This window comes from Rhineura floridana, chromosome 7 (genome assembly GCF_030035675.1).
Source record: "Rhineura floridana isolate rRhiFlo1 chromosome 7, rRhiFlo1.hap2, whole genome shotgun sequence".
Lineage (NCBI taxonomy): Eukaryota > Metazoa > Chordata > Lepidosauria > Squamata > Rhineuridae > Rhineura > Rhineura floridana.
The window spans coordinates 112,888,655-112,912,447 of NC_084486.1; the positions used below are offsets into that span (position 1 = coordinate 112,888,655).

Below are 23,793 nucleotides of genomic sequence, written 5' to 3' on the forward strand. Positions count from 1 at the left end.
TACCATTTTATCAGGAAGTCTGTTCCACACAACATAGGAACCAGACCTTTAGTGTTGTGGCACTGACCCTTTGGAATTCCCTTGTCTTAAGTATTAGACAGGCACCATCTATGTTATCTTTTTGGCGCCTACTGAAGATCTTTCAACAAGCCTTTTAAGTAAAGACCTTATCCCAGTCTGCGTCTTTGTTGGAATTGCTTTTTACAATGTTTTTAAAGCTTTTTTTAAAAGATGTGTTTAAAGATGTTTTGTTTTAATATGTTTTTAAAGATGTTTTTGTTTTAATATATTTTAAAGTCTGTTTTTAAGATGTTTTACAGAGTTTTTAGTGTTTGCTTTGCTGCCCTGGGCTCCTCCTGGGAGGAAGAGTGGGATATACATTTAATAAATAAATAAATTTAATTTAATTTAGTGTGCCCCAGTATATACTGCAGTATTGCATAGGATTCTGTGATGCACTGTTAGTTTTGGTTAAGCTGGTGATGCTGGGAGCAGAGGGAGTATAACATGTTTCTTCTAGCATGGCTGATGCTACGTAAACTGCTCTGGGTGGAGCAAGGTCAATCACACTTCACTTAGGGCTTGTTCACATGGTGACTTACTGTGAGATTGGTGCTACTTGCATCCCCGTTTAATTCGCATGGTTCACATGACGTTGTAGGCAAGCTGAAGCTATGATGCATTTCCCCCCTTTAAATCCATATTAACCCAATCTGCTGATAATGCAAAAAGTGAAGGAAAAACCATCTCCGCTTCACTTGTTCCTCCATGTAGGCACTTTGCTCCAATGTTTTTTGCTGGGCGGGTGGATCGTCACTTTCAGATACTCCCCTTTCTCCGCCCACTAAATTCTCCATGAATTCCATTTTGTTTCCAGCGGCTTAACCAGCCACTTCTGACTCGCTCTGTCCTTCTGCATCGGAGTTTACTATAGCCTTCCTTTCCCCCCGTTAAGTTCCTTCCCTTGCTTCTTGAAACCAGCAATGCGCTCCGTTTCCATATTGTTTAATGATGCACTCCGTTTCCACTGTATTTAGAATTCCTCTCAACATTCTTTCTGACATCCCATTCTCTTATCTTTGCCGAGATAACTCTTCAGTCCCTCTCCATGCCTGTATCCCATCACACACACACAGAGAGAGAAAGAGAGAGACAGACACAGTGTGTCTCTTGTACTGCCTTCAAGTTGATTCCGACTTATGACGGAGGGTTTTCATGGTAAGCGGTATTCAGAGAGGGTTTACCATTGCCTTCCTCTGAGGCTGAGAGGCAGTGACTGGCCCAAGGTCACCCAGTGAGCTTCATGGCTGTGTGTGGATTTGAACCCTGGTCTCCAAGGTCGTAGTCCAACACCTTAACCACTACACCACACTGGCTGTACTCAGATATAAAAATTGCATTTCATACCTACTTTTTTAAAAAATGGTTTTACTATAAATATGTCAGAAGGAAATGAAACTGACAGAAAAAAAGGGGGGTGAATGCCTACTTTGCCTTTCATTCATTTGATATATAGTTTCATGTCAATTGCATGTGCAGTTGACAAGAAATAATGAAACTGACCAAAAAAACCCCTCCCCTTCTCCATTAGCAATATTGATACTCTGGAGGGAGTAAACATGTAAAACTGGGGGCGAGGCCAAAAGGAAACAGTGATACTAAACCTTTCCAGAGGAATGCCGACTAGTGTGAATGGAAAACAGCGAATTGGAAGGTAGGAGGTGTGAACCTTACAGATTATCGTGATGGCAAAAGCTGTGTCTTCAATAAGAAGTTCATCTCCCATGTGAATGAGCCCATAAAGATGGAGATGCAGTTGATATTTCCACTGTAAATCATGGGGTTCAGTCTTGATTGGATCGATGATAGCACACTTTTCAGAAAAAAAAATTATCCCAGTGAGTGTGATAGTAAGTACATAAGTACATTTAGGAGGAAAATAGAGAAGTACCAGGCAATGGAAGTTAGAGAAATTTTTCAGATACACTACTAACTGATTTATATAAAGATCATTTACTCCCCCCCCCACTCTTCTCTCTGCACTCTGACCAGTGACCTTGGTGATGCTTTAGTAATCTTTCAGCTCTATGAAATGATTCGTGTACCAGTAGAATGGAACCATGTCAACAAACCACCGTATCCTGCACTTGGAAGTAACATGAAAAAGGTTGGTAAAAGTGCTTGTTTTGGAAATTACAATGGCCATTTATCCATTTGCTTAAATTGCATTAACATAAATGGATGGTGTTAGTGCCCTGAATTATTTACCCTTGCTTCAGGTGACATATTAAAAGCATTACAACTCTTGAAATTAAGTAGTATTTTGGTAAGGCCCTTGCTCTGGAACTCAGCAAATTAGGAGGCAGGGGATTGTTCTTCTAGGGAATGAACCATACATGTCAGTGGGTGAAGCCTATGGAAAATGCAGTTTTCATCTACAGTACTAAAAGGGTTTACAAGCGACCTGGCAGCAAGCAATATAGCCATGATATCTGTCCAACACATATCAGTCAAATGCAGTACAGTTTACAACTGTTTCACAAGCATCAAGCAAGAACTTAGTGTATGCAATTGCAAAGTGGATCACTTAAGCAGCTGATCTTAGCTGCTGACCATTGCTGCATACACACCACAAAGTAGATGATTTTCCCCAAAGAATCCTGGAAAGTTTAGCTTGTTAAGGGTGCTGGAAATTGTACCTCTGTGAGGGGCAAACTACAGTTCCCAGGATTCTTTTGGGTAAGCCATGTGCATTAAATGTATGGTGTGTACGCAGGTGGTATGGTGAGCAAGTTGGCAGGTTGCACCCAGTGGTGGACTAACCTGCATTTTGGAACAGATGTCTTCACTGATCATCTCTGCAGCTTCACCTGGGGTTCACTAGGCCAAATGGGAACTTGGAAGAGAATTTTGGCCCAGTGAGGCCAAACCCAGAACTGCCTTCGAACTTCCCATGTGGGCCAGTTATTCTCAGGCAGGACTATGGGGATAATTAGTGGTGACCTAGACCTGTAGCAGAAGTGGTTGGGGCACAACAGCAGCAAAGCAGCAAGATGTGGATGCTTCAAGTAATGATAGTAGCAGGCAGCTGCCTGGTAAGGGATCTCAATCCACATATTCTTGTTGGACTGGAAAGGAATAGAGGCAGCAGTGAACTCTGCTTACTGTCAGGCCAGAAGAAGAATATTATGTTGTGACTCACAGTGGTTGCAAGTACCAGCACAACAGGTGCCATTTAAGGCTTCAGAGTGGAGCATTTAAAAGCTGTGATGCCCAGAACAAGGTAGACTTACTTTTGCAGAGTAGGATGCTCAGCTGGATAACCTTCTTGACAATCCTGTTGGTGGATTACATTGAGGATGAAACTGTAACCTCTGAGACATGTGCTTTGCCTTTTGAAGGAGGGCTGCATGTACAGATGACATCTCAAGGCAGTATGATCTGCCAGTATGATTCAGGGACTATGAGGAATGATGCTAGTAGAGACCATCCTCAGCAGTGGGCCAAATATTTGTGACCTCTAGCCTTACTACTTTACTACTATGGATGTTTTTCTTTTTTTGTTAAGTTTATATTTTTAAGCTCTTTGATATGTGCTTACATATTACTGTTTATAGGTAAATAAACAATGTTCTTATGAAAAGGGTGTGGTGTAGTGTTTAAGAGAAACATTGGAAATACTTGCCATCACGAAGTATTTAATTAGTCAGTTTGTATTTGGTAGTCCTGCTTTAGGGTTGTATGCTTAACCTTTCTCTGCTTGGATTCAGATTAATGTATGCTAATACAAGAGTCTTGGATGTCTCTTGAGGTTTGTATAACTGCATGCCTAAACAGCAGACATTATGCCATATATATGTAAATTAAGCATACTGATCTTTGGTTAAGGACGTTCTTGCTTCGCTTGTGTCAGGTTTGCTCCTTTCAAAACATTTTAATAAACAATAGTTCCAAATATCTGTAGTTTCTGGACCTGATTTGTCATTTGTATAAACAAATCACTTTTAGATTGAAAATTGTAACTATGCAGTGGAACTGGGGAAGTCAAAGGCCAGATTCTCATTGGTTGGGATTGGTGGACAGGACCTCAGTGAAGGCAACCCAACATTGACCTTGGCATTGGTGTGGCAGTTAATGAGAAGGTGAGGATTTATTACAATTAATCAAACACAAATGCTTTCAAAACCGATATATATATTATTTGTTTCCCATCAGACTGCAGATTTTATTTATAAAATCAGATAAATTATTTTTAGATTAAACTTTACAAACTTTATTTTAGGAACTTGCTCTTATCTAAGGCCCTATCTGCACTTAAAGCAGTATTATACCACTTTAAACAGTCATGTCTTCCCGAATCCTGGGAGCTGTGGTTTTGTTAACTGTGCTTGGAGTTGTTAGGAGACCCCTATTCTCACAGAGCTACAATTTCCAGAGTTTCCTGTGAAGAAGATTGCTTGTTAACCCCCCTCGGACAATTGTAGCTCTGTTTTAAAAAAAGTCACAGTTTCCAGCTTGCTTTGGTGGCAGCCATGACTAAAAGTGATATGATGCAGCTTTAAATGTATAGTGCAGATGTGGCCTAAATCTATGTGTGTTGCACAATCCTGTGCAGGTATACTATGTCTAGAGGGGCTTACTTCCCAGTAAGCATATTTTAGAATTGTACTTTAAGAAGGTCTATACACGAAGTTGCACCTAAACATCAAACTAAATGGAGTATAATTTTTTTTTGCCTAGCAAGAGAGTGCTAGGTTTACATTTGGAAATTTTGTACAGTAAACCTATACTATATGTAAACATGTTTTTATATTTGTGTTCTATGCCACACTTAAATCAATTTTATCTTAATGTAAGTGTTTTAATCACAAATGCTATATAGGGTTGTGAATTATGTGCTTTTGAAATAATAAATGTAGTTGCCAATAGTACTGATCATCCATTTGGGTAATAACCAGATTTTTAGTTAACAGTTCACTAGCTATCTATGTGGTAAATAAAAACAGCAACAACTATTTGGAATATTTATCATAAACAGATGGTTAGTAGACTAGGAAAGTAGTCTGCTAGTAGTTTTAAGGACAAATATGAGTAACCTATACAAATAAACAGGATGAGATGGGAACACCCAATAATCTTTGAGGAGTCACTTTGTGACCTTTAGGAGACTTTGTGCACTCCAGCCACACTTAAAACCATAGTCAATGTGAATTTTTAACCTACAGAAGGAAAACCACCCAATCAGTTGTGTCCTCTGGGCAGTTCACAATTTAAAATCAATAAAACACAGATACAATCCCCAGTACTAAAAACAATCGATATATAAAAGCAATACAGTAGGGCCCTGCTCATACAGCGGGTTACATTCCGGACCCCCACTGTAAAGCGAAAACTGCTGTAAAGCAGATCCCATTGACTTACATTGACCAAAATGGTGCCCGGCGGCAAAAAAACGCCGTAAAAGCAGAACAAGCGCTGTAAAGCGGGGGCTTTCAACAAATTCACAACTGCTGTATTAGCGGAACACTGTAAAGCAAAGCGCTGTAAAGCGGGGCCCTACTGTACTAGTCACAATTAGTAAAAAGCATCATAAAACCATACAACAGCAAAAAAAAAACACAGTAAGCAGCTGGGTGGGGGTATTTGGAGCAGAGAGCAGGCAAGGAAAAAGTTAAGCTCCCCAACTTGTACTGCTGCTCCTGTGTTTGAAATTACTCCCCTCCCTAACATACTTGCTTTTCTTTTCTCCCCCTCCCCTTTTTAATATATAAAATGGTGTTGGGGTTCTGCATTAGCCATTGAAAGCGGTCTATAAGCCACTTTCCAATGTGGCTAGCGGAAGTACTGCATGATGTACATAAGCCTCTCTCTGATTTGGGTCTATCTGCCACAAAACAGTAGGGCTGTATTGTACTTTGCTTGGCTTACGCTCAAGTCTTTGAACTGTTCTAGCTGGTGTTGGGTCAATTTTGGGATAGCTGTGACTTGCTTTTAACCCTGTTTGGGCTCTCCTACTTTTCTGTTTCCAGTGCAAGCACATTTTCCACAGATTGTTTTTGTTTGAAAGATTTTTGATAATTATTTTAACACATTACCTGAAAATATAAAGAATTTTATATTTCCTTATCAGTTGCAAGCACTGTGTTCTTTCTGTTGCAGATACACTTTAAATGTACTATCGGACCTTGGTGAGGGAGAAAAAGTGAATGATGATATTATTATTAAATGGGTGAATCAAACTCTTGCAAATGCAAATAAGAGCACTTCAATAACTAGCTTCAAGGTAATAAAGAGACTACGTAAAAAGGAAATGTATATTAATCCAGTACAGAATTTGATGGGAATTGATTTACAGCAAAGGTTTAGCATTAGTCATTCCTTAAACTGCCCATAGCTGCAAATATCAGAGATTATGAATGTCGTAAAAAAGCTACCACATTTACATTAAAAATGATAAACACATGGCAATATGGATATAAGATTATGTTTGTGAAAAGCTATGTTTGTAATGAACTTTTATGTGTACCTTACTGTGTAAATAAAAGAAATGTTGCTGAATTGAAATTTATAGTTTTAGTATGTCATTGGAGGATTTCAACATAATAAGCAATCCTAAAACTGCAAGATGGGTTTCTTAGAAGACAATATTATCCCATTTTGAGGTAGGAGCTTAGATTGGAATACTTCTGTAATATAATGTTTCACTAAAACCACCAGGGGGAGCACACTTTAGCCAAGAGACTAAAATCTGCTTGGTGCGGTTGAAAATAAAACCAAATTAGAGACTGTTTCTACTTCATGAAAATATCAGAATGTCCATAAGGTTTTAAGAAATATATAATCAATAGTAGATAATTGTGGATTAGCTATCATAAAGTTTGAGCTTATTAAAAGCATAAGCAACAAGCCAGTTCACATACAGCCTTTATTCCCAGTGACTCAAGTGGGGATGAAATGCATGTAACTGTATGATTAATGGCAGATTACAGGTTTAGCATGCATATTTAGAAACATTTTCATTAGCCACACATACATGTTTGAGACCAATCCATTATGCTTTAAAGTCTTGAAAGAAATCTGGAGTCTCAAATGTTCACTGTTGAATAAAAAAACCAGTTAACAGACTTTGGTGTATTTTTGTATTCTCATCTGAATTTTTTTGTCACAAGGAAAAATAAAGCTACCATTCTTACCAGTATTCTTCTGTATACGTCAGTTTCATTAGGTCTTGAGTAGTTGTCTGAAGATCTGACCACTTATCAGTGAAAATACAAGTATCAAATAAATGGTACACAACTATTTAGCCAATATTTTTTCAGTGCCAAATAAATCTTACATGACTGTTCAGTTAACATTTTTGGCGGGTCAATCTGTGTCTTTCCATTTTAGGAACTGGTCTTATGCTATTGGAACTTGGGGTACACAGAGTGACAAAATAGTAATAATGGATAGATGTGATCCACAATTATTTCTATGAGAAAGCAGCAGTGTCTGGTGGCTCCATGTTAGTAGGGCAATGGAATCCGCTCTGGCTGAAGCATCTTGGACACTTCCTTGAAAGTTTGGACTAAAACCCAGAGTGGATTCCACTGCCCCACTGACATGGAGCTGCCATTCGCCACTACTACAAAGGGCTAGTTCATTTATTAAGAGACATCAGTTTAATTAGCTCAAATAGTAATATAATCATGAACATAAAGTCATGTTTCCAATACTGTTAAATTTTCTCATCTGTGATAACTGACCTTTTATAACTACCTTCTGTTTCTTTTGTCCACTTGTTATCCATGATAAAATATGTCTTATATTTTAAGATAAAATATATGTCATTGATAAATTTTAATACTATGTTTAAGCTGCCACAGTAATTGCATAAAATGCTGTGGCAGCTTAAACATAGTATTAAAATTTATCAATGAGAGTGTGGAAAAAGAAAAGGGAGAAACATGACAGAAATTCTGATTAAAGAAAATCCATTAATTATTGATAATGTAACCTAACATTTTAACTTTCTCCTTTCAGGACAAATCCATAAGCACTAGTTTACCTGTACTAGATTTAATAGATGCCATTGCACCAAAAGCAATTCGTCCAGAAATGGTCAAGAGGGAAAATCTTTCTGAAATAGACAAACTGAATAATGCTAAGTAAGTCCTTGCAGCATATTTCTCTATTAGACAGAGAGGCTCTGATGCAGCCCAGATGCACGTGACTAGTTGCACATATCTTCTAATTCCTATTCTGTTACAGCAAAAAACAACAAATGGTTGGTGACATTTTAGACTAACCATATTTTGTGGCTTAAGCTGTTGTGGACAAGAGCCCTCTTTCTCAGATGAAGAGTTATTCCCAGCTGGCAGATAAATCTGCCTGTATCTTTCAGCTAATATTTCATGTGTCTAACCATGTGTAGTCTGTTGATTCAATTTGGGATGAGGGAATATATATTTATTTCCTTCAACATCAAAAGATGCATCCAACCCTTTCAATGGGGCCCAGGTAATCATTGCAGTGTTTGCATGCATGTGTCAGCCGCTTCAACTAGTGAGTCTCCTTTGCTGGATCAGTTCTCAAGCGTGAAACTATTGTTTTCAGTGTCATTGGTATGCTGATGATGCCCAATTCTACCCCTCCCTCTCATCAAATCCAGTTGAGCAGTTGTAACCTAAATGAACATCTGTCGACAGGGTGATGATCCTGATGAGGATGAATAAACTTAAGCTCTATCTAGATAAGACAAAGTTGTGATAGGGGATGTACTAGGTAAGGGGGCCAGGAATATACCTCTGTAAAATACCAGGTTTGTAGTTCTGGAGCTGGTATAGCACAGTGGGGAGGAGAGCCTGACTGGGAGTCCAGATTCTGTGAGTTCAAATCCCCACTCGTGTCTCTTGGGTGTAAAGGGCCAGCTAAAGATCACCCCCACAGTGAGTGGCTCAGGAGTTACGTGCCCTGCCACCTGTGCAGCCGTGGGCAAGCTGCATAGTCCCAAGGAGCCCAGTTGTCCCCCAGCTGGCAGTTGTAGACAAGGAAGGGGCTGGCTTGTGCAGTTGTGGCAAGCTGAGCAGGCCCTAGCCAGCTGGGGAGGACTAGCCTCAAAGGGAGGCAATGGTAAACCCCCTCTGAATACTGCTTACCATGAAATCTCTATTCATAGGGTCGCCATAAGTCGGGATCGACTTGAAGGCAGTCCATTTCCATTTTCTGGAGCTGACACTGCTCCTAGAACCCAGCTAGTAGCCTAGTCCTAGAGTGCCTCTTAACAGCTTTGGCTTACATGTCAGTTGTGCCCTCTGTCCCCAAGTACCTGGCTGTGATGATATCTAGATTAAATTATTATATGTTCTTCAATATGCAGAATACTCCCACTTGACTCTTTAACAGGCACAAATCTGTATATACATACCTAGCCATTCCTCTCCCAGAACAGTGTCTCTTGCGTTATGTAACTTATAATGTGCAATGCTTAGAAAACGTTTAGGTGATTTATAAACAAACACACAAATGAAAACTTTGACATTTCTTCACTGATTTGATTCAAGATGCCGGTTTTGACCTATAATGTCTGGGTCCTAATTATTTCAATGATTGCCTTCTCCTGTATCAATCCCCCTGAAATTTAAGATCTACAAATGAGGCCCTGCTGAATATATCATTTTATGTGGAGGCCAAGATGGTCTCCACAAAGTGCAGAGCCTTTTGTGCTATGGTCCTGGAAATCTGGAATTCCCTTCCATGAGAGTTCACTGCGATTCCTTCTCTATGCTTCTGGAAGCAGACTAAGACCTTCCTTTTCTATGCATGTTGGAATTATAAGCTGTTAACACATGTGTCTCTTGCTATGCTGTTATCTATTGGTTGGGTGTTTACTGCATGTTATGTTTATGTAGTAGTTTTATATTATACACCAGGGCCCTCCAGATGATGTTGGACTACATCTCCCATCTGCCCCAGCCAGCGTGGCCAATTGTTGGGGATGATGGGAGTTGTAGTCCAACAACATCTGGAGGGCCACAGGTTCCCTGCTCCTGCTATATACACTCATTTGGAAATTTTATTCTGAAAGTTGGAATTATAGTAAGTAAATAAACTAAGGTGGTTTAATTTTTTATTAATATATGGTGATAAATTGTTTACAGTCTGGGAAGTGGTTATGCTAATTGTTTGTCATAGCCCACATTTGTTGAGCCATACAAGTTTAAAACAAAATGACTATATTTTTATTAGTGTTAGTAGGGTTATTGTATCTTAACTGTCAATTGATGCCAAATGAATAATTCTACTTTTTTCCCCTTTTCTCTCTCCAAGATATGCTATTTCAGTTGCTCGGAAAATTGGTGCTTGTATATACGCCCTACCAGATGACTTGGTAGAAGTGAAGCCAAAAATGGTTATGACAGTGTTTGCTTGCTTAATGGGAAGAGGACTGAACAAAATAAAATAAAGATTTTGTTCTTATGGTCTGCCATGATAAATGCAATGAATGCCTCATTGTTTACAGACTAATGGAATTTAGTAGCTGTAAAACAAAATTTATATAAATTAATGTGGAGATGTATAGATTATTTAAAACAATAGATAAGTATATTTAAGGTTTCATCTGAAAGGTTTCCTATATCAGTAATTTGCGAGCTTGGATTACTAAAGTAATGCAGTAATCATAATTAAGATTGCTATGTTATATAGCCTTTTTCAACAAATATGATACATGCTGTTTTCATAGTGAACAAAATGATCAAGATTCTAAAGTGCTATTTTAAGAGCTGTGTTAAGATTTTATTTCAGTGTGTTATTAATGTGTAGCCCTGTACATGAAAGACCTTGAAAGCAGTGGAGGCTAGTTTATTAGGGCAAATGGGGCACTGTTCCACTACCCTCAGCCAGTCCCCACCTGCCAGCCTTTTTACTTACAAAGAAATCCAAGAGGCAGCACTACCCATCAGCTTCTTCCTCCTGAGGCTCAGGGTTGCCCCTGTAGAACTCAGCATGGGGACAAATGTAGAATTAGGTGACTCTACCTATCATTGGCCTCCCTGCCCTTCCATTCACCAGTCCCGAAGGTCACCAGCCACGACTACTTGAAAGTATGAAACTGAAAGGTCACTATCCTTGCCTTATTATAAGTATAAGCGACTGCTCAAACTCCTGTTGGTATTTGGGCTACAAATTAAGCCCTTCCAATCTCAAGTATTATTTCCAGGGCTTAAGTCTCATTGCACTGAATGGGACTTAATTCCGAGTAAAAATTCTGAGGTTGATTTAGGTGGCAATCCTAACCCCTTTTACCTGGGAGTCAGCCCAATTTAATTTAGTTCGACTTATGGCCGAATGGCCATGGTTAGGATTGCACTGTTAGCTAGTAGGTTAATCAGCTAAAGTTTTGTTGATTAATTGATGGGCCACATTTCAATTGAAGAGGGTTAATTGAGATGCAAGGTAAGATGATGTTGGGTTTTTTAAATGTCTGTTTTAGTTCTAATTTATTACTATGTTTGGAAATTAAAAGTACTAAACATTGATAAATGCTGTAGCTGTAGCACATCCTGTCCCTTGGCCTTGCTTAATATATTAAGGTTGAGATGCAAAACTGGGAGCTCCTTTATCAAAATTCCTCCCCTCTCTAGCACAGTTCCCCCCTTCCTCTGCTGGCCTTTTCCATGGTTATGTCAGAACCTCCTTTATTAAGCATGATTAATGCTAACTAGAGTTTGTAATTAATCAGGATTTAGAAACTAGAGTTGAAAGATGGCTTCACAAAAAGGCCAATGCTGATTGTAGGCCTTAATCATGGTTGCAATTGGTGAGGGAAGGATGAGGGGAATTTGCTGTAGAGAGTAGTGTGATGATTCTTCAGCCCTTCTTCAATCCATTAAGCATGGTCAAAGAATGGGACCCCAATACATCTATAGTGGTCCCTAAGTGGTAGATTTTGTGTATCAGAGTATAGGTTATTTTTACACATCCTTCAGCATTTAAAATATATCTTTATTAAGGTTAGGTTAGTCTGCAAATTTTGTTAAAGTTAGGAAGCAACCCTATGCCCATTTTGCAACAAAGGGATAATAAGCTGATATAGTATTCTGCTGGTATAGTGGTGCTTCTGCCATATCCTATAGTTACTTAGCCAGTGTATCTTGATTATAGGATTGTGCCTTTAGTCAATTTAAAGGTAGCTGATTAAAACAGCTAATTTAAAAAAAATGGTTTGAAAACTTGGTAATATAGATGGCACTTCCTGTTTATTTTTAAATGAATTGTTTTAAATCTGTACATCCCCTCTTGTAAAGATTTTCTGTAGAGATGCTTGTAATAGCAAACAATTTTTTAAAAAATAAGTAATTTGTTAATTAAAGAAAAATTAAGTGGTTATGCTTTGTGTCATAGAATAAACTAAGTAAGCAGAAATATAACAATGGCAATAAGTAAAACAAAAATCATGTATTATCTAAACTGGAATGTTATGTTAAAGAGCAATAAAGAGAGATGGCAAGTCTAGTTTGGGGCCTCCTTCGCATTTGAAGTGTTTTCTTACAAAGATTTTTAATGTGTGTACATTTCTGATTGCTGATTTTTCATAGAAATATTGGATTAATTCAACTACTTACTCCAGATTATATATACTTTTAAAGGTTCATATTGAGACTTCGGCTCTGTTCACATTACTGATTCAGATTGTAACTGGTTTGTGGGGGAAACAGATCAAAATACAGTAGTTCAGAAGGAACAGCAGGATAGGTAGGGATTGTCCTATGTACACTGCTTCCCAAACCAGAAGTGGGAGTGCATTGGATGCAGAGTAAATAATGGGAGTGTGCACACAGACCTTAATCCAGTTTGTGATCTGGCTTTACCCTTTCTGTAAAAAATATCTGTGTATTCTCTGTTACTGATTTTTCTTGAAAAAGTACTTTCATTCAACAACTAGTCCCAGTAAATACATGGGCACAGACACACACACACACTTGTGAAACATAAATTTAAAAATGTGTTTTCAAAATGAAAAGGAAATATATGTTTGAAATTATTGTTTTCTTCTGTGTATTTTTTCACACTGTGTTCATATCTCAGCATGTGCCTATTTAATTCTAAAAGAACATACTAAGATTTATTATGACATAAATGTCTGTGGATTACAGTCCTGTTCATCAGATGCATGATTTTCTCCCTAAATTAATGGTGTGTCATTCGGGGGGGGGGGTTGTAAACAGTCAAGTTGGAGGGAAATGAAATGTAGAAAATAAGACTGATAATTACATAATTCACAAAACAGTTATTAAGACAGATATCTTGGCACTGGTAAGCCAGTTAACACATACATTGTGATTATAAATCCATTGTCTTGATTCAGTCCACAGGTGATAGTACTGAACCTCTTGTAACTTTGTCTGCCATAGAGGGTTGTAGGAAAACTGTTGCAGGAGAAGCTGCTGAATGTTCTCATTGCTGCTCCTGCGTCCTGATTTTAAGTGTTGCTCTCTTAACTTACTTTTTTGGCAGTTGATACCTTTCACAACTTGTTTTCATTCACATCATTCACATCACATTGTGTTTGGTTGTAAGTCGCCCAGAGTGGCAGATTAACCTCTGCCAGATGGGCATCTAACAAATCTCATAAATAAATAAACATCAGATCAACATATGACACCCACGCACTCAGTTTAGACCTGCAAATTTAAATGAAATTTTTATGCCTTTTTTTGTTTTCACATGTTGTCCTTTTTATTTTTATTATGGCTGGGGACCTCAAAAGCTGGAAGGTGCACCAGAAAAAGGGAGATTCTTGGGGGTACGTTGTTTCTGCTAGTATAAATATATTCATGTCAAGGGCTTAAATTGTTTTGGCTCAAAATAAAAAAGGGTGGTGGTTTGATCTGTACTGGTAACATAGTTGTAATTATTATGAGACATAAGCACCCTAACAAATGCTGTTAGAATACACTGCTTGCTTACATCTCCTTTGGCCCAACCTTGCCATTTGAAATACCACCCCTGGTTTTGCACTGGATGTGGTATTGCGAGCCTAAGATCAATTGATTAAAGATCTACAGTAACATAACTGGTTTACAACTCATGAAACTTGAGTACTTTGCATGGGGGTGGGGTGGGGTGGGGTGAGCTCGGCTCTTGTGCTTTTAACAGCAGTGTGGCAAGCAAAAATTCAAAAGCTTGTACTAATATGGAAAGAGTTCTGGAAAGAGCTTCATATGTTGCCATTGTCTGTCAGACAACTTACTACTTGTGTGTAGTCCCAATTTATTTTTGGATCTTCTACCCCATCTATAAAACATGCATATGATACAAAGCATATGCATATTTTATGCAGATTTGTGTCACTTTTTACGACTGTGATGTAGGTCCCAATCTATGTACAGTGCATTGGGCCCAGAAAATGCTTTTGGCACTCCTAGGTGTATCACTCCTAATGTTCGTTTTGTGTGAGAGATGGGGTTGCTCTTCAGATGGTCACTATTTTACAGATGGGTTTCAATTAATTAAAACTTAGGTTTGAGCAACTAAAATGGAGTAATGTTCTCTTGTGCAACAAGCCCACTTTAAGAAATTGGACTTTTTGTAGTAAGGAAAACAATAAGAAAATGTACAATTGACAGGAGGCCGTATAACCTCAGTGTAAACAAAACCAGGATGCTTATAAACAGATGGTCTCAAGACTCCAGGCCCAGCATCTTGTTGTTTTGTGTGTGTCTACCTGTGAATTAGAAAGAAGGGTATACGGTGGTGGTTATAAAGAAGTATTGCTACATAGTGTACATTATTTTTATCCTGACAATAACCCTGTGAGATAGGTAAGAACATAAGAAGAGCCTGCTGGATCAGGCCAGTGGCCCATCTAGTCCAGCATCCTGTTCTCACAGTGGCCAACCAGGTGCCTGGGGGAAGCCTGCAAGCAGGACCCGAGTGCAAGAACACTCTCCCCTCCTGAGGCTTCCGGCAACTGGTTTTCAGAAGCATGCTGCCTCTGACTAGGGTGGCACAGCACAGCCATCACGGCTAGTAGCCATTGATAGCCCTGTCCTCCATGAATTTGTCTAATCCCCTTTTAAAGCCATCCAAGCTGGTGGCCATTACTGCATCTTGTGGGAGCAAATTCCATAGTTTAACTATGCGCTGAGTAAAGAAGTACTTCCTTTTGTCTGTCCTGAATCTTCCAACATTCAGCTTCTTTGAATGTCCACGCGTTCTAGTATTATGAGAGAGGGAGAAGAACTTTTCTGTATCCACTTTCTCAATGCCATGCATAATTTTATACACTTCTATCATTTTATACACTTCTATCATTAGGTAAAAGAAGGAAGAAAGTGAATAGCTTTTAGAGATCATCCAGGGAGGGATGGCGGGGAAAACAATATTTGTTGGATGCTGTGAGGCTGCAAAATGTCTTGGGATGGCCTTGTAAGCAGGGATGATATTTGTGGTGTCTCTCGTGCATGTGTGTGGTGCAATTCATTTGTTAAGTGCCTTCAAGTCGATTACAACTTACGGCAACCCTATGAATCAGCAACGTCCAATAGCATCTGTTATAAACCACCCCGTCCAGATCTTGTAAGTTCAGGGCTGTGGGTTCCTTTACGTAATCAATCTGTCTCTTGTTTGGTCTTCCTCTTTTTCTACTTCCTTCTGTTTTTCCCAGCATTGTCTTTTCTAATGAATCATGTCTTCTCATTACGTGTCCAACGTATGATAACCTCAAAGCTGCAAATGTCTACTATATATGCAAGGTTGAACTATCAACCTCCCCTACAAATCCCATATTTTAATAGCATACTGCAGTTCCTTTTAAAATACCTCTCAGAAACAAGATACTTGTTTTGTTTTGTTCCTGAGTTATAATTGCGCGTGGTCTGAAATGGGGCGGTAGTGGGGAAAAGAAAATAATGGTTGTCTTCCTGCGCCCCCCGCCTCCCCCCCCCCGATGCTGATGTCTCCCCTTCAGCCAGGGACAACTAAAAAAAGCGGCTGCTTGGGCCGCTCCGAAACGCAGAAGAGAACCGGGAGCCTCTGCGCGTGCGCGTTGATCTCAGTTTTGACACCCACCACCTCCACCACTTACCCTTTTTTCGGCCGCCGGGGTGTAACTCGGCGTGTTGGCCGTGTGGATTCCGGGCTGCATGGGCGCGAGTTTGAGAGACAGCGAGTGAGTGAGGAGGAAGGTCCTCCGCAGCGACCTCCCTTCCGGATGGGCCTGTGCCTAACGGAGCTGGCGCTATGGCTGCTCTTTACCAGAGCGCGGACCCGTCGGCCTCGGCCTCCCCTAACAAGCTGTTGGCGCTGAAGGATGTAAGGCAGGTGAAGGAGGAGACCACCCTAGATGAGAAGCTCTTCTTGCTGGCCTGCGACAAAGGTAGGCCCCTCCCCTGTCCTCGCTTAGGAGGACAGGTCATTTCCCTCTGCCCCGCATCGAGCGTCCGGGCCTCGGCCAGCAGCGAATTTAGGAGAACCAACATTAGCAGGTGCAACCCTCCGCGGGGGTGGGGAGCCAGCCTGCCAGCCAGCCAGCCAGCCACTCTCTCGCCCCCTTTGGGTACGTCTAGGTTCAGTAATGCAAATGAGAGACACACACACATACAAATCATGCATGAAAAGTGATGGGATACCGTGAGTATAGCCCCTGCCTTTGGTTCCTACTCTTTAGGTGACCATTATGTTGATGACTAAAGTGTGTTAAATAAGGAAAACCTAATTAGCATTAACTGATAGATACCGAGGAGCTCCTACAAGAGTACCCCAGGCTCCCCGGATTAACTCCCACTTCGTCCATTTTATGTGGAATGTATAATCTGCCGGTCCCATAATGCTCTCTCGAGGCTTTAAACACACTAGTCGCCAGATCAAAACGTTGCCAGTAGCCACACCTAGAGAGAAAACGGGTTGATCTGCCGATCAGTTACGAAATCTCTTGGAAGCTGAATTAAAAAACAAACAAAACTCGCACTCAAGCTGCTCTCATATGAGAGAAACATGCTGAGGAGGTAAACATACTAGTGGCTGGGTGAAAGCGTTTCCATTAGCCACACCCAGAGGGGGGACGGGTTTATCTGAAGAGCAGTTGTGAAAGCCCTTAGATTAGCAGCCAATTTTAAAAAACTTGCACTCAAGCGTCTCCTATCACGTTTTACAGGGGAAAGGGGCGGGGTTTGAGTAGCTTCTGTGCCCCGGTTTTCAGATGAGAGAGGTAGAGACGCATTGGAACCCGCAGAACATTGAGTTTGTTTTTCTACTGTTCTGCGGGTTCGGCTGCGTCTACACCGCTCTCTTCAGAAAACCAGGGCACACTACGCTAGTCAAACCTCGCCCTTTTTTAGTGTGAAACCTGGTGGGAGCCGCTTGAGAGCGTTTTTTTTTTAATTGGGCTTCAAAGAGTTCACAGCTGAGCTGCAGATAAGTCAATTTTCCCTTAGGATGCGGTTAATGGAAACGCTTTGGTCTGGAGACTAGTGTGTTTACAGCTCAGCTTTTACAGTAAAAAGGATTGGGGTTTGATTAGTGACTTGTGCCCCGCTTTCAGAAGAAAGAAGCACTGAAACCAGTGGAACAGTGAGTGTGTTTTTAGTCTCTACCTTCCTCAAACTACCTTGTGATTGTATGTGCCAGTGGGGAAAAAAAGATGAACAGACCCACCTTATTAGGAAGTCAAATTTAAGTTGGCAGCATCTTTTCAGTTATATGGCCTTGGTGCAGCTGGTTGAAAATGTTGCTGGTCTCTGTCAGTGAGGATGAAAGTGACTTTTCTTCCCTCTCTCCATTCGTGATACTGTTAGGAGGGCTCATCTGAAATTATCTGGTTGCTGCATAATAAATTGGGCTCTCTACCTCAAAATATTTCATTTCTATTTAGTTAGCTTTCAAGATTACTTGTATGAGATGCTAGGTAAAGTTGCTAGGAATGAGGAGACCCACGTTCAAATCCCCACTTACCTATGAAACTCACTGGGTGACCTTGGGCTGGTTGCATACATGTAGCTTAACCTCCTTCACAGGGTTTTATTTATTTATTTATTCGAATTGTCTTCGAATTTATTTGAAGTGGCTGAATTGTCAGCCACTCTAAGTGTACAAAGCAGAACATGCAAACATCAAAACATTAAGAGACTAACAATAAAAACTAACAGTAACGGGAAAGCTAAAAAAAACAGGAACAGCAAACGAAAAACATTCATCTTCCTGGTAAAGGACAGTCCCCAAACAAATGTCACTAAGAGCAGGGGTGGGGGGCAAGGCAGGTGGAAATGCTTGCCCCTTGAAGGTCCCAGCACAGTCTCATCCTTGCAGCAACAAGACTCAGCCTGCAGCTCCTCCTGATAAGGCCCAGGCAGAGGGGTGGGACAAGGCAGGTGGAAATGCCTGCCCCTTGATGGTCCCAGCACAGTCTCATCCCTGCAGCAGCACGACTCAGCCTGCAGCTCCTCCTGATAAGGCCCAGGCAGAGGGGTGGGACAAGGCAGGTGGAAATGCTTGCCCCTTGATGGTTTAATAATAATTGCCCCTTAATAATTTATTATTTGATTTATATCCCACCCTTCCTCCCAGCAGGAGCGCAGGGCAGCAAACAAAAGCACTAAGAACACTTCAAGACATCATAAAAACAGACCTTAAAATACATTAAAACAAAACAACTTTAAAAACATTTTTAAAAGCTTTAAAGACAACTTTTTAAAAAGGGTTAAACAAACAATTGTTTTTTTAAAAAGTTTTAAAATATTAAAAAGCAATTCCAATGCAGACTGGGATAGGTCTCAACTTAAAAGGCTTGTTGAAAGAGGAAAGTCTTCAAAAGGTGCCGAAAAGATAACATAATATTTAAGGGTTGTTGTGAGGATGAAAAAATGGCATGGGGAAGGGCAAACTAGTAGGTGCATCTTGTCCTCTAGTGTACCTGCATGTAAATATGTGCATAATTAAGGTATCATGCAATGCACAGGTGGCCACTTCACATGCTAGGGGGACTTATTTTGAATGGTTAATAACAGGTGTGGAGAACCTTTGGCCCTCCAGATGTTGCTGAACTATAATTCCAGTCAGCCCTAGCAAGACTGGCCAATGGCCAGAGATGATGGAAACTGTAGTTCAGCAACATCTGGAGAGTCAAAAATTCCCCACACCAGGTTTATAACGTAGTGTAAGACAGTTATGTTTTTCCAGTATATCTTTTTATTATACTTCTTATTCTGCCTTTCCTCAGTAAAAACAGTGCATATAATCTCCCTGTTTTTATCCTCACAGTAATGTTGTGTGGTATCTTAAATTATGTATAAGAAATAATAGAAAAATAGCCTTTTCAGATGGGAAACACTGAGGCTTAAACAGGTAGCAAGGGCATCTGGGAATCCAGAGAACCCAAATAAGCCTGTGAACACACTAGTTGCCAGAGGAAAGCATTTCCATTAGCCACACCTGGAGGGGGAATGGGTTGATCTGCTGATCAGTTGCAAAATCTCTTTGAAGCTGATTTTTAAAAAATGCACTCAAGCTGCTCCCATTGAGTTTTACAAGTAAAAAGGTGTGTCTCTACCTTTCTCTTCTGAAAACATGGGCACGCAACACTAGTCAAACCCTGTTCCTTTTTTCTGTAAAATCTGGTGGGAGCAGCTCAAGTGCATTTTTTAAAAATTCAGCTTCAAAGAGATTTTGCAACTGATTGGTAGATCAACCCATTCCCCTTCCAGGTGTGGTTGATGGAAACGCTTTGTTCTGGTGACTAGTGTGTTTACAGCCCTAGAGACACTGATATACTCTTCTCCTACCTGTCTTGGGAAAAGAGGGAGGGTTCACCATATGAAACAGATGAAAAAAGTTAAAGAACATGGAATTATCAGGGCTTGAGAGAGCTCCATTCCACCTACACACTTTCTCCTGGTCCCTTCCACTCCCACTGCAAGTGAAGCCGACTGAGTTGGCTAGCCTTGGGAACACTCCCTACTCAAGTAGTGATAGTGGCAGCAGCAGCTACTGCTGCCACACTATTACAAACAAGGTACACTTGCCTCCAGCTGCTACCAATATTACTGACTGGAGCAAACTGAATATAAACTATATGTTATCACTGCCATATCTTTCTTACAATTCCAAATTCTGTGTTGGATCCACATACGTGCATGCATACACGCACACTTGTCATGTGGAGCAGATAACAGCCGTATTTTGGCCAGCAGAGGTTCAAATTGGCTGCTGTAGGCCCCATAGACCTTGAAGAACAGGGTAGGGTGGGGTAGAGACAAATGTTTAAACACAGCATGAGTGCTGTGTTTAAACCAAGGAGGAGGAGAACATCCACTGGCCACTTCTGCAACAGATGTTTTCAAACGTCTACCCTTGAGTTACAGTATAACTACACCTATTGCAGACAAGGCAAGCAAGGCAACACCAGCAAGAGTTCAGATAATGGTAGCAGAACTGCCTAGCAAAAAAAGAGAAAATAATAAAGAGATGTGCAGCCAGTTTCTAGAGATGGTTACTCAGGAGTAAGCACTTAATGTGGATTACTCCCAAGTATAGGATCTTTGCTCATAGCAAGCAAAGCAGCTGCAATTCAGAGGCAGCAGAAAGCAAGGGACAAAACCAAGAGAAGAAAAGAACCAGAGGCAGTGCAGATAATCTGCAGGCAGCTACTGCTGCAGATGCTTCTAATGAGCTAGCTTGGGGAAGGAAGGAGGCTCTACATTTTAAAAGGTTTCTGCCTGTGCACATGTACTTTTGGCTACTATGCAATGGCAGCAGCAGCAGGAGGGGTCAGTGTCAGAAGGGAGCAGAGAACCCTTCCCCCCCCCAAATTTAGACTTGTCCTGCAGAGCTGGCCCAGGACATTTTGCTGCCGGAGAGCAAGGAAAAGATGGTACCCCCCCTTCTTATTCTGTGTACAAAAGGCAAACGGACTGGCAGTGGACATTTACTTCAACACTAGCATCCAGATAGCATATTTCACCATACCTTAAAGCAGTAGGCTAATTTAAAGTATGTTGATCAGGCCAGGCTCTCTGTTTTTCAGCATCTGCTGCCTCAAATTGCCTAGTGGTGGGGTTGGCCCTAACCACCTGACTCTTTGTTCTGTTTGCACATAGAGCATGTTGCAGCTTTGTCTGGCCTTGTGCCTTTCCTTCCGTTCACTGATGTGCAGTAGGACAGTCGGTACACACACAGGGCATTGTGCCTATCCATCACAGCCACTTTCTCCATTGGTTTGTTCCCGTGTGCAGGGGAGGCAGATGCCATCAACTATGTGACTGTCGCTACAGGGTGCTCCTCTAAACAACTGACACTAGGAATGAATGAAGAGACCATAGCAGTGCTGCTGCCCACTGCCCTCTTCACTCATCTGCCACTTGAGTCGGTTGACTTACTTTGCATTCTGATAGGGCTGGCCCTGCATATTGATTGTAAATTACTCTTCCACGTGCATTTATGTAAAAAGTGAGGAAAAGAAAATTATACAGCCATGAGAGTGGCTGTATACTATAGCCAGCGTGGATTTTTCACGTTAAATTAAAAATACCCCCCATGCCATTCTGATGCTTCCCATAAACTCATTTGAAAACACAACCTTACAAAACCTATAGTCTTGAACTCAGAAACGCTTGCTTAACAACCCTGTCTAAAAAGAGGGGGGGGGGACCCAGAGCCCTTTTGGACTTTTTCCCCTGAGAGTTCTCATAATCTGTAGAAATTCATTAAAAATCAGCCATGTTCACAGAGTACCTGTAATCCTAATACTGACCTTGCCCCATACTCTGACCTTCATCTTCTGCAGTTTAAAAGTTAAAAAAATGCCTGGCTGATTTTTAATTAATTTAATAAATTTTGCATTGAACTGAATGATAATGTCAGGCATGCTCAGTAAGAACCAACTGTCAGTGTTCGAAAAGCCAGACACACAGCTGCTTGATTTGCCTAATCAGGAGGCAACACCCACACCAGACTTTGATTTCACGTGACACAGTCATGGTTTCGTCCAGAGAATCCTGGGAAATGTAGTTTGTGAAGGGTGCTGAGAGGAGACTCCTATTCCACTGACAGAGCTCCAGTGGCCAGCAGTTCACATTTTTTCAGGCATGTCTAGTTTCTTAAACCTGCTGCATTACCAGCTGTTTTGTTGATAAATACAACGTTTATGTGTACTAGTTTTCAGTCAAAGCAAAGTCCTGTTCTAGTTCACCACTTGTTGCCACCATAGTTGTTCTAGAATATTATTTCAGATTTGGCGTTCCTTCTCATGGACTGGAACATCATAAATTAGTAGCAAGCGCTGGAGAGTACATAAAAATGCTTAATGTCATGTGATGGATGACTTTTTTATATTACTGTAAAGATGTGATTGTCGCACTAAATATGTTGATTTTGGTTTTTTTAGCCTTCGTATGTATCTTTATTAGGTATATTTCAAAATGGTCTTACTGGGGGCTTGTGTAGTTATGTTTACTTCTGTATAGCTAGTTAGTACACTCATGTTGTAACTTTGACTTTTTTCTATGGGACATACTGTAGTGAGAATTCATTCTTTCAGAACTAAAGAAGCAGTAACAAGGAGATTAATACGAAGAGCTGTCTTAAATAACAGCTGATTCTTCGTGGTAAGTGTTGGAAGACCATGGCTTCAACTGAGGAAAGCAGTACCTCATAAATGTCAGTATGCATAAAAATGACTACTCTTCCATAGATAGCAGTGGCTTAGGGTGCAATGCAACTGACCTTTCCACCAGGCTGGGGGGTGTTAGAGCTGAAAGTGCTGATAAGTTGCTAGGCAATGTATGCAAGGTGCAGGAGCAGTGCTTGTATACTGCAAGCACAGGAAGCAGTATTTTTGAAATCTCGTGTTTCTTAAACCAGTTTGACCTCTCTAAATCAGAGTGTTGCACAGCAGAGTATAGGACTAAGCTTGCACAAATACCTAAATTAAAATGTGTAATATTTGGTAACTATAATATGGGCTCCTTCTGGGAGGAAGGGCGGGATATTAATTTAATTAATAAATAAATAATCTCATAAAATATGATAGAATATCTGTGAATTGAAACTACTGTACTAAAATAGGTCTTTGTATATTACTGGTTTAGGTGACTATTACATGGTGAAGAAACTTTTGGAAGAGAATAGCTCTGGTGATATGAACATAAATTGTGTGGATGTGCTTGGGAGAAATGCTGTTACCATAACTATTGAAAATGAGAATCTAGACATACTGCAGCTGCTCCTGGATTATGGTTGCCAGGTACGACGATGATGATGATGATAGCAATCACAATTTTCTTGAGATTTAATTTCTTTTTGCGTGTTCTTTCAGAAAAGAAATGTGTCATCAGTTTAACCTCTTTGTAATTGTTTAAAAATATATTTTCTCCCATACTATGCAGATTGCTATGATTTTTTTAATATTCCATATTCTTCAGTCTACAGATGCACTCTTGGTGGCCATTGACTCAGAAGTTGTGGGAGCTGTAGATATACTACTTAATCATCGACCAAAACGAACCAGTAGACCAACAATTGTTGTTAGTATTACTTTAAAGGGTTTTTTAAAAACTCTCTTAAATCTTTGTGTTAAGCACATGTTTGACAGTGGGAAAAGTTTGAATCTTTTGATTATATATTTGAAAAGGAGCAGATTTCCTTCGTTAAAAAAAAAAAGAGAGGGTAGGGTTGGTTTTAAAATTATTGGTACCCTGTACCTTGAATCATAATCAGACTAACTAAACTGGGGTTGCCTTAGAATTGACCAAATGTAGACTGGCATATGTGTTCTTGTCTGTCTTATATAAGTAACCAGTGCTAGCGTTCAAGGTCCAT

At 40.3% G+C, this 23,793-nt stretch overlaps 2 protein-coding genes across 8 annotated transcripts in view; both read left to right on the forward strand.

Annotated features, from left to right (window-relative positions):
- PLS1 (plastin 1) overlaps nucleotides 1–12,973 on the forward strand; it is a 90,801-nt gene extending 77,828 nt beyond the window's left edge. For all 3 annotated transcript variants that reach the window (XM_061636931.1, XM_061636932.1, XM_061636933.1), the window contains exons 12-16: nucleotides 2,053–2,167; nucleotides 4,009–4,142; nucleotides 6,160–6,283; nucleotides 8,023–8,147; nucleotides 10,309–12,973. In XM_061636931.1, the coding sequence (XP_061492915.1) occupies nucleotides 2,053–2,167; nucleotides 4,009–4,142; nucleotides 6,160–6,283; nucleotides 8,023–8,147; nucleotides 10,309–10,444 (634 nt within the window). In that variant the 3' untranslated portion in view covers nucleotides 10,445–12,973. The remainder of the gene's footprint in view (nucleotides 1–2,052; nucleotides 2,168–4,008; nucleotides 4,143–6,159; nucleotides 6,284–8,022; nucleotides 8,148–10,308) is intronic.
- A 3,049-nt stretch (nucleotides 12,974–16,022) lies between these two features.
- TRPC1 (transient receptor potential cation channel subfamily C member 1) overlaps nucleotides 16,023–23,793 on the forward strand; it is a 59,359-nt gene continuing 51,588 nt past the window's right edge. For 2 of the 5 annotated variants that reach the window (XR_009764083.1, XM_061636926.1), the window contains exons 1-3: nucleotides 16,023–16,360; nucleotides 23,064–23,218; nucleotides 23,397–23,498. Coding sequence is in view for 4 of the 5 variants with exons in the window: in XM_061636926.1 (XP_061492910.1) it covers nucleotides 16,225–16,360; nucleotides 23,064–23,218; nucleotides 23,397–23,498 (393 nt within the window). In the remaining variant the exon portion in view is untranslated. Of the gene's footprint in view, nucleotides 16,361–16,404; nucleotides 16,541–17,176; nucleotides 17,554–22,513; nucleotides 22,581–23,063; nucleotides 23,219–23,396; nucleotides 23,499–23,793 lie in introns of those variants that run through there. The other 3 variants (XM_061636929.1, XM_061636930.1, XM_061636928.1) reach the window with 3 other exon arrangements.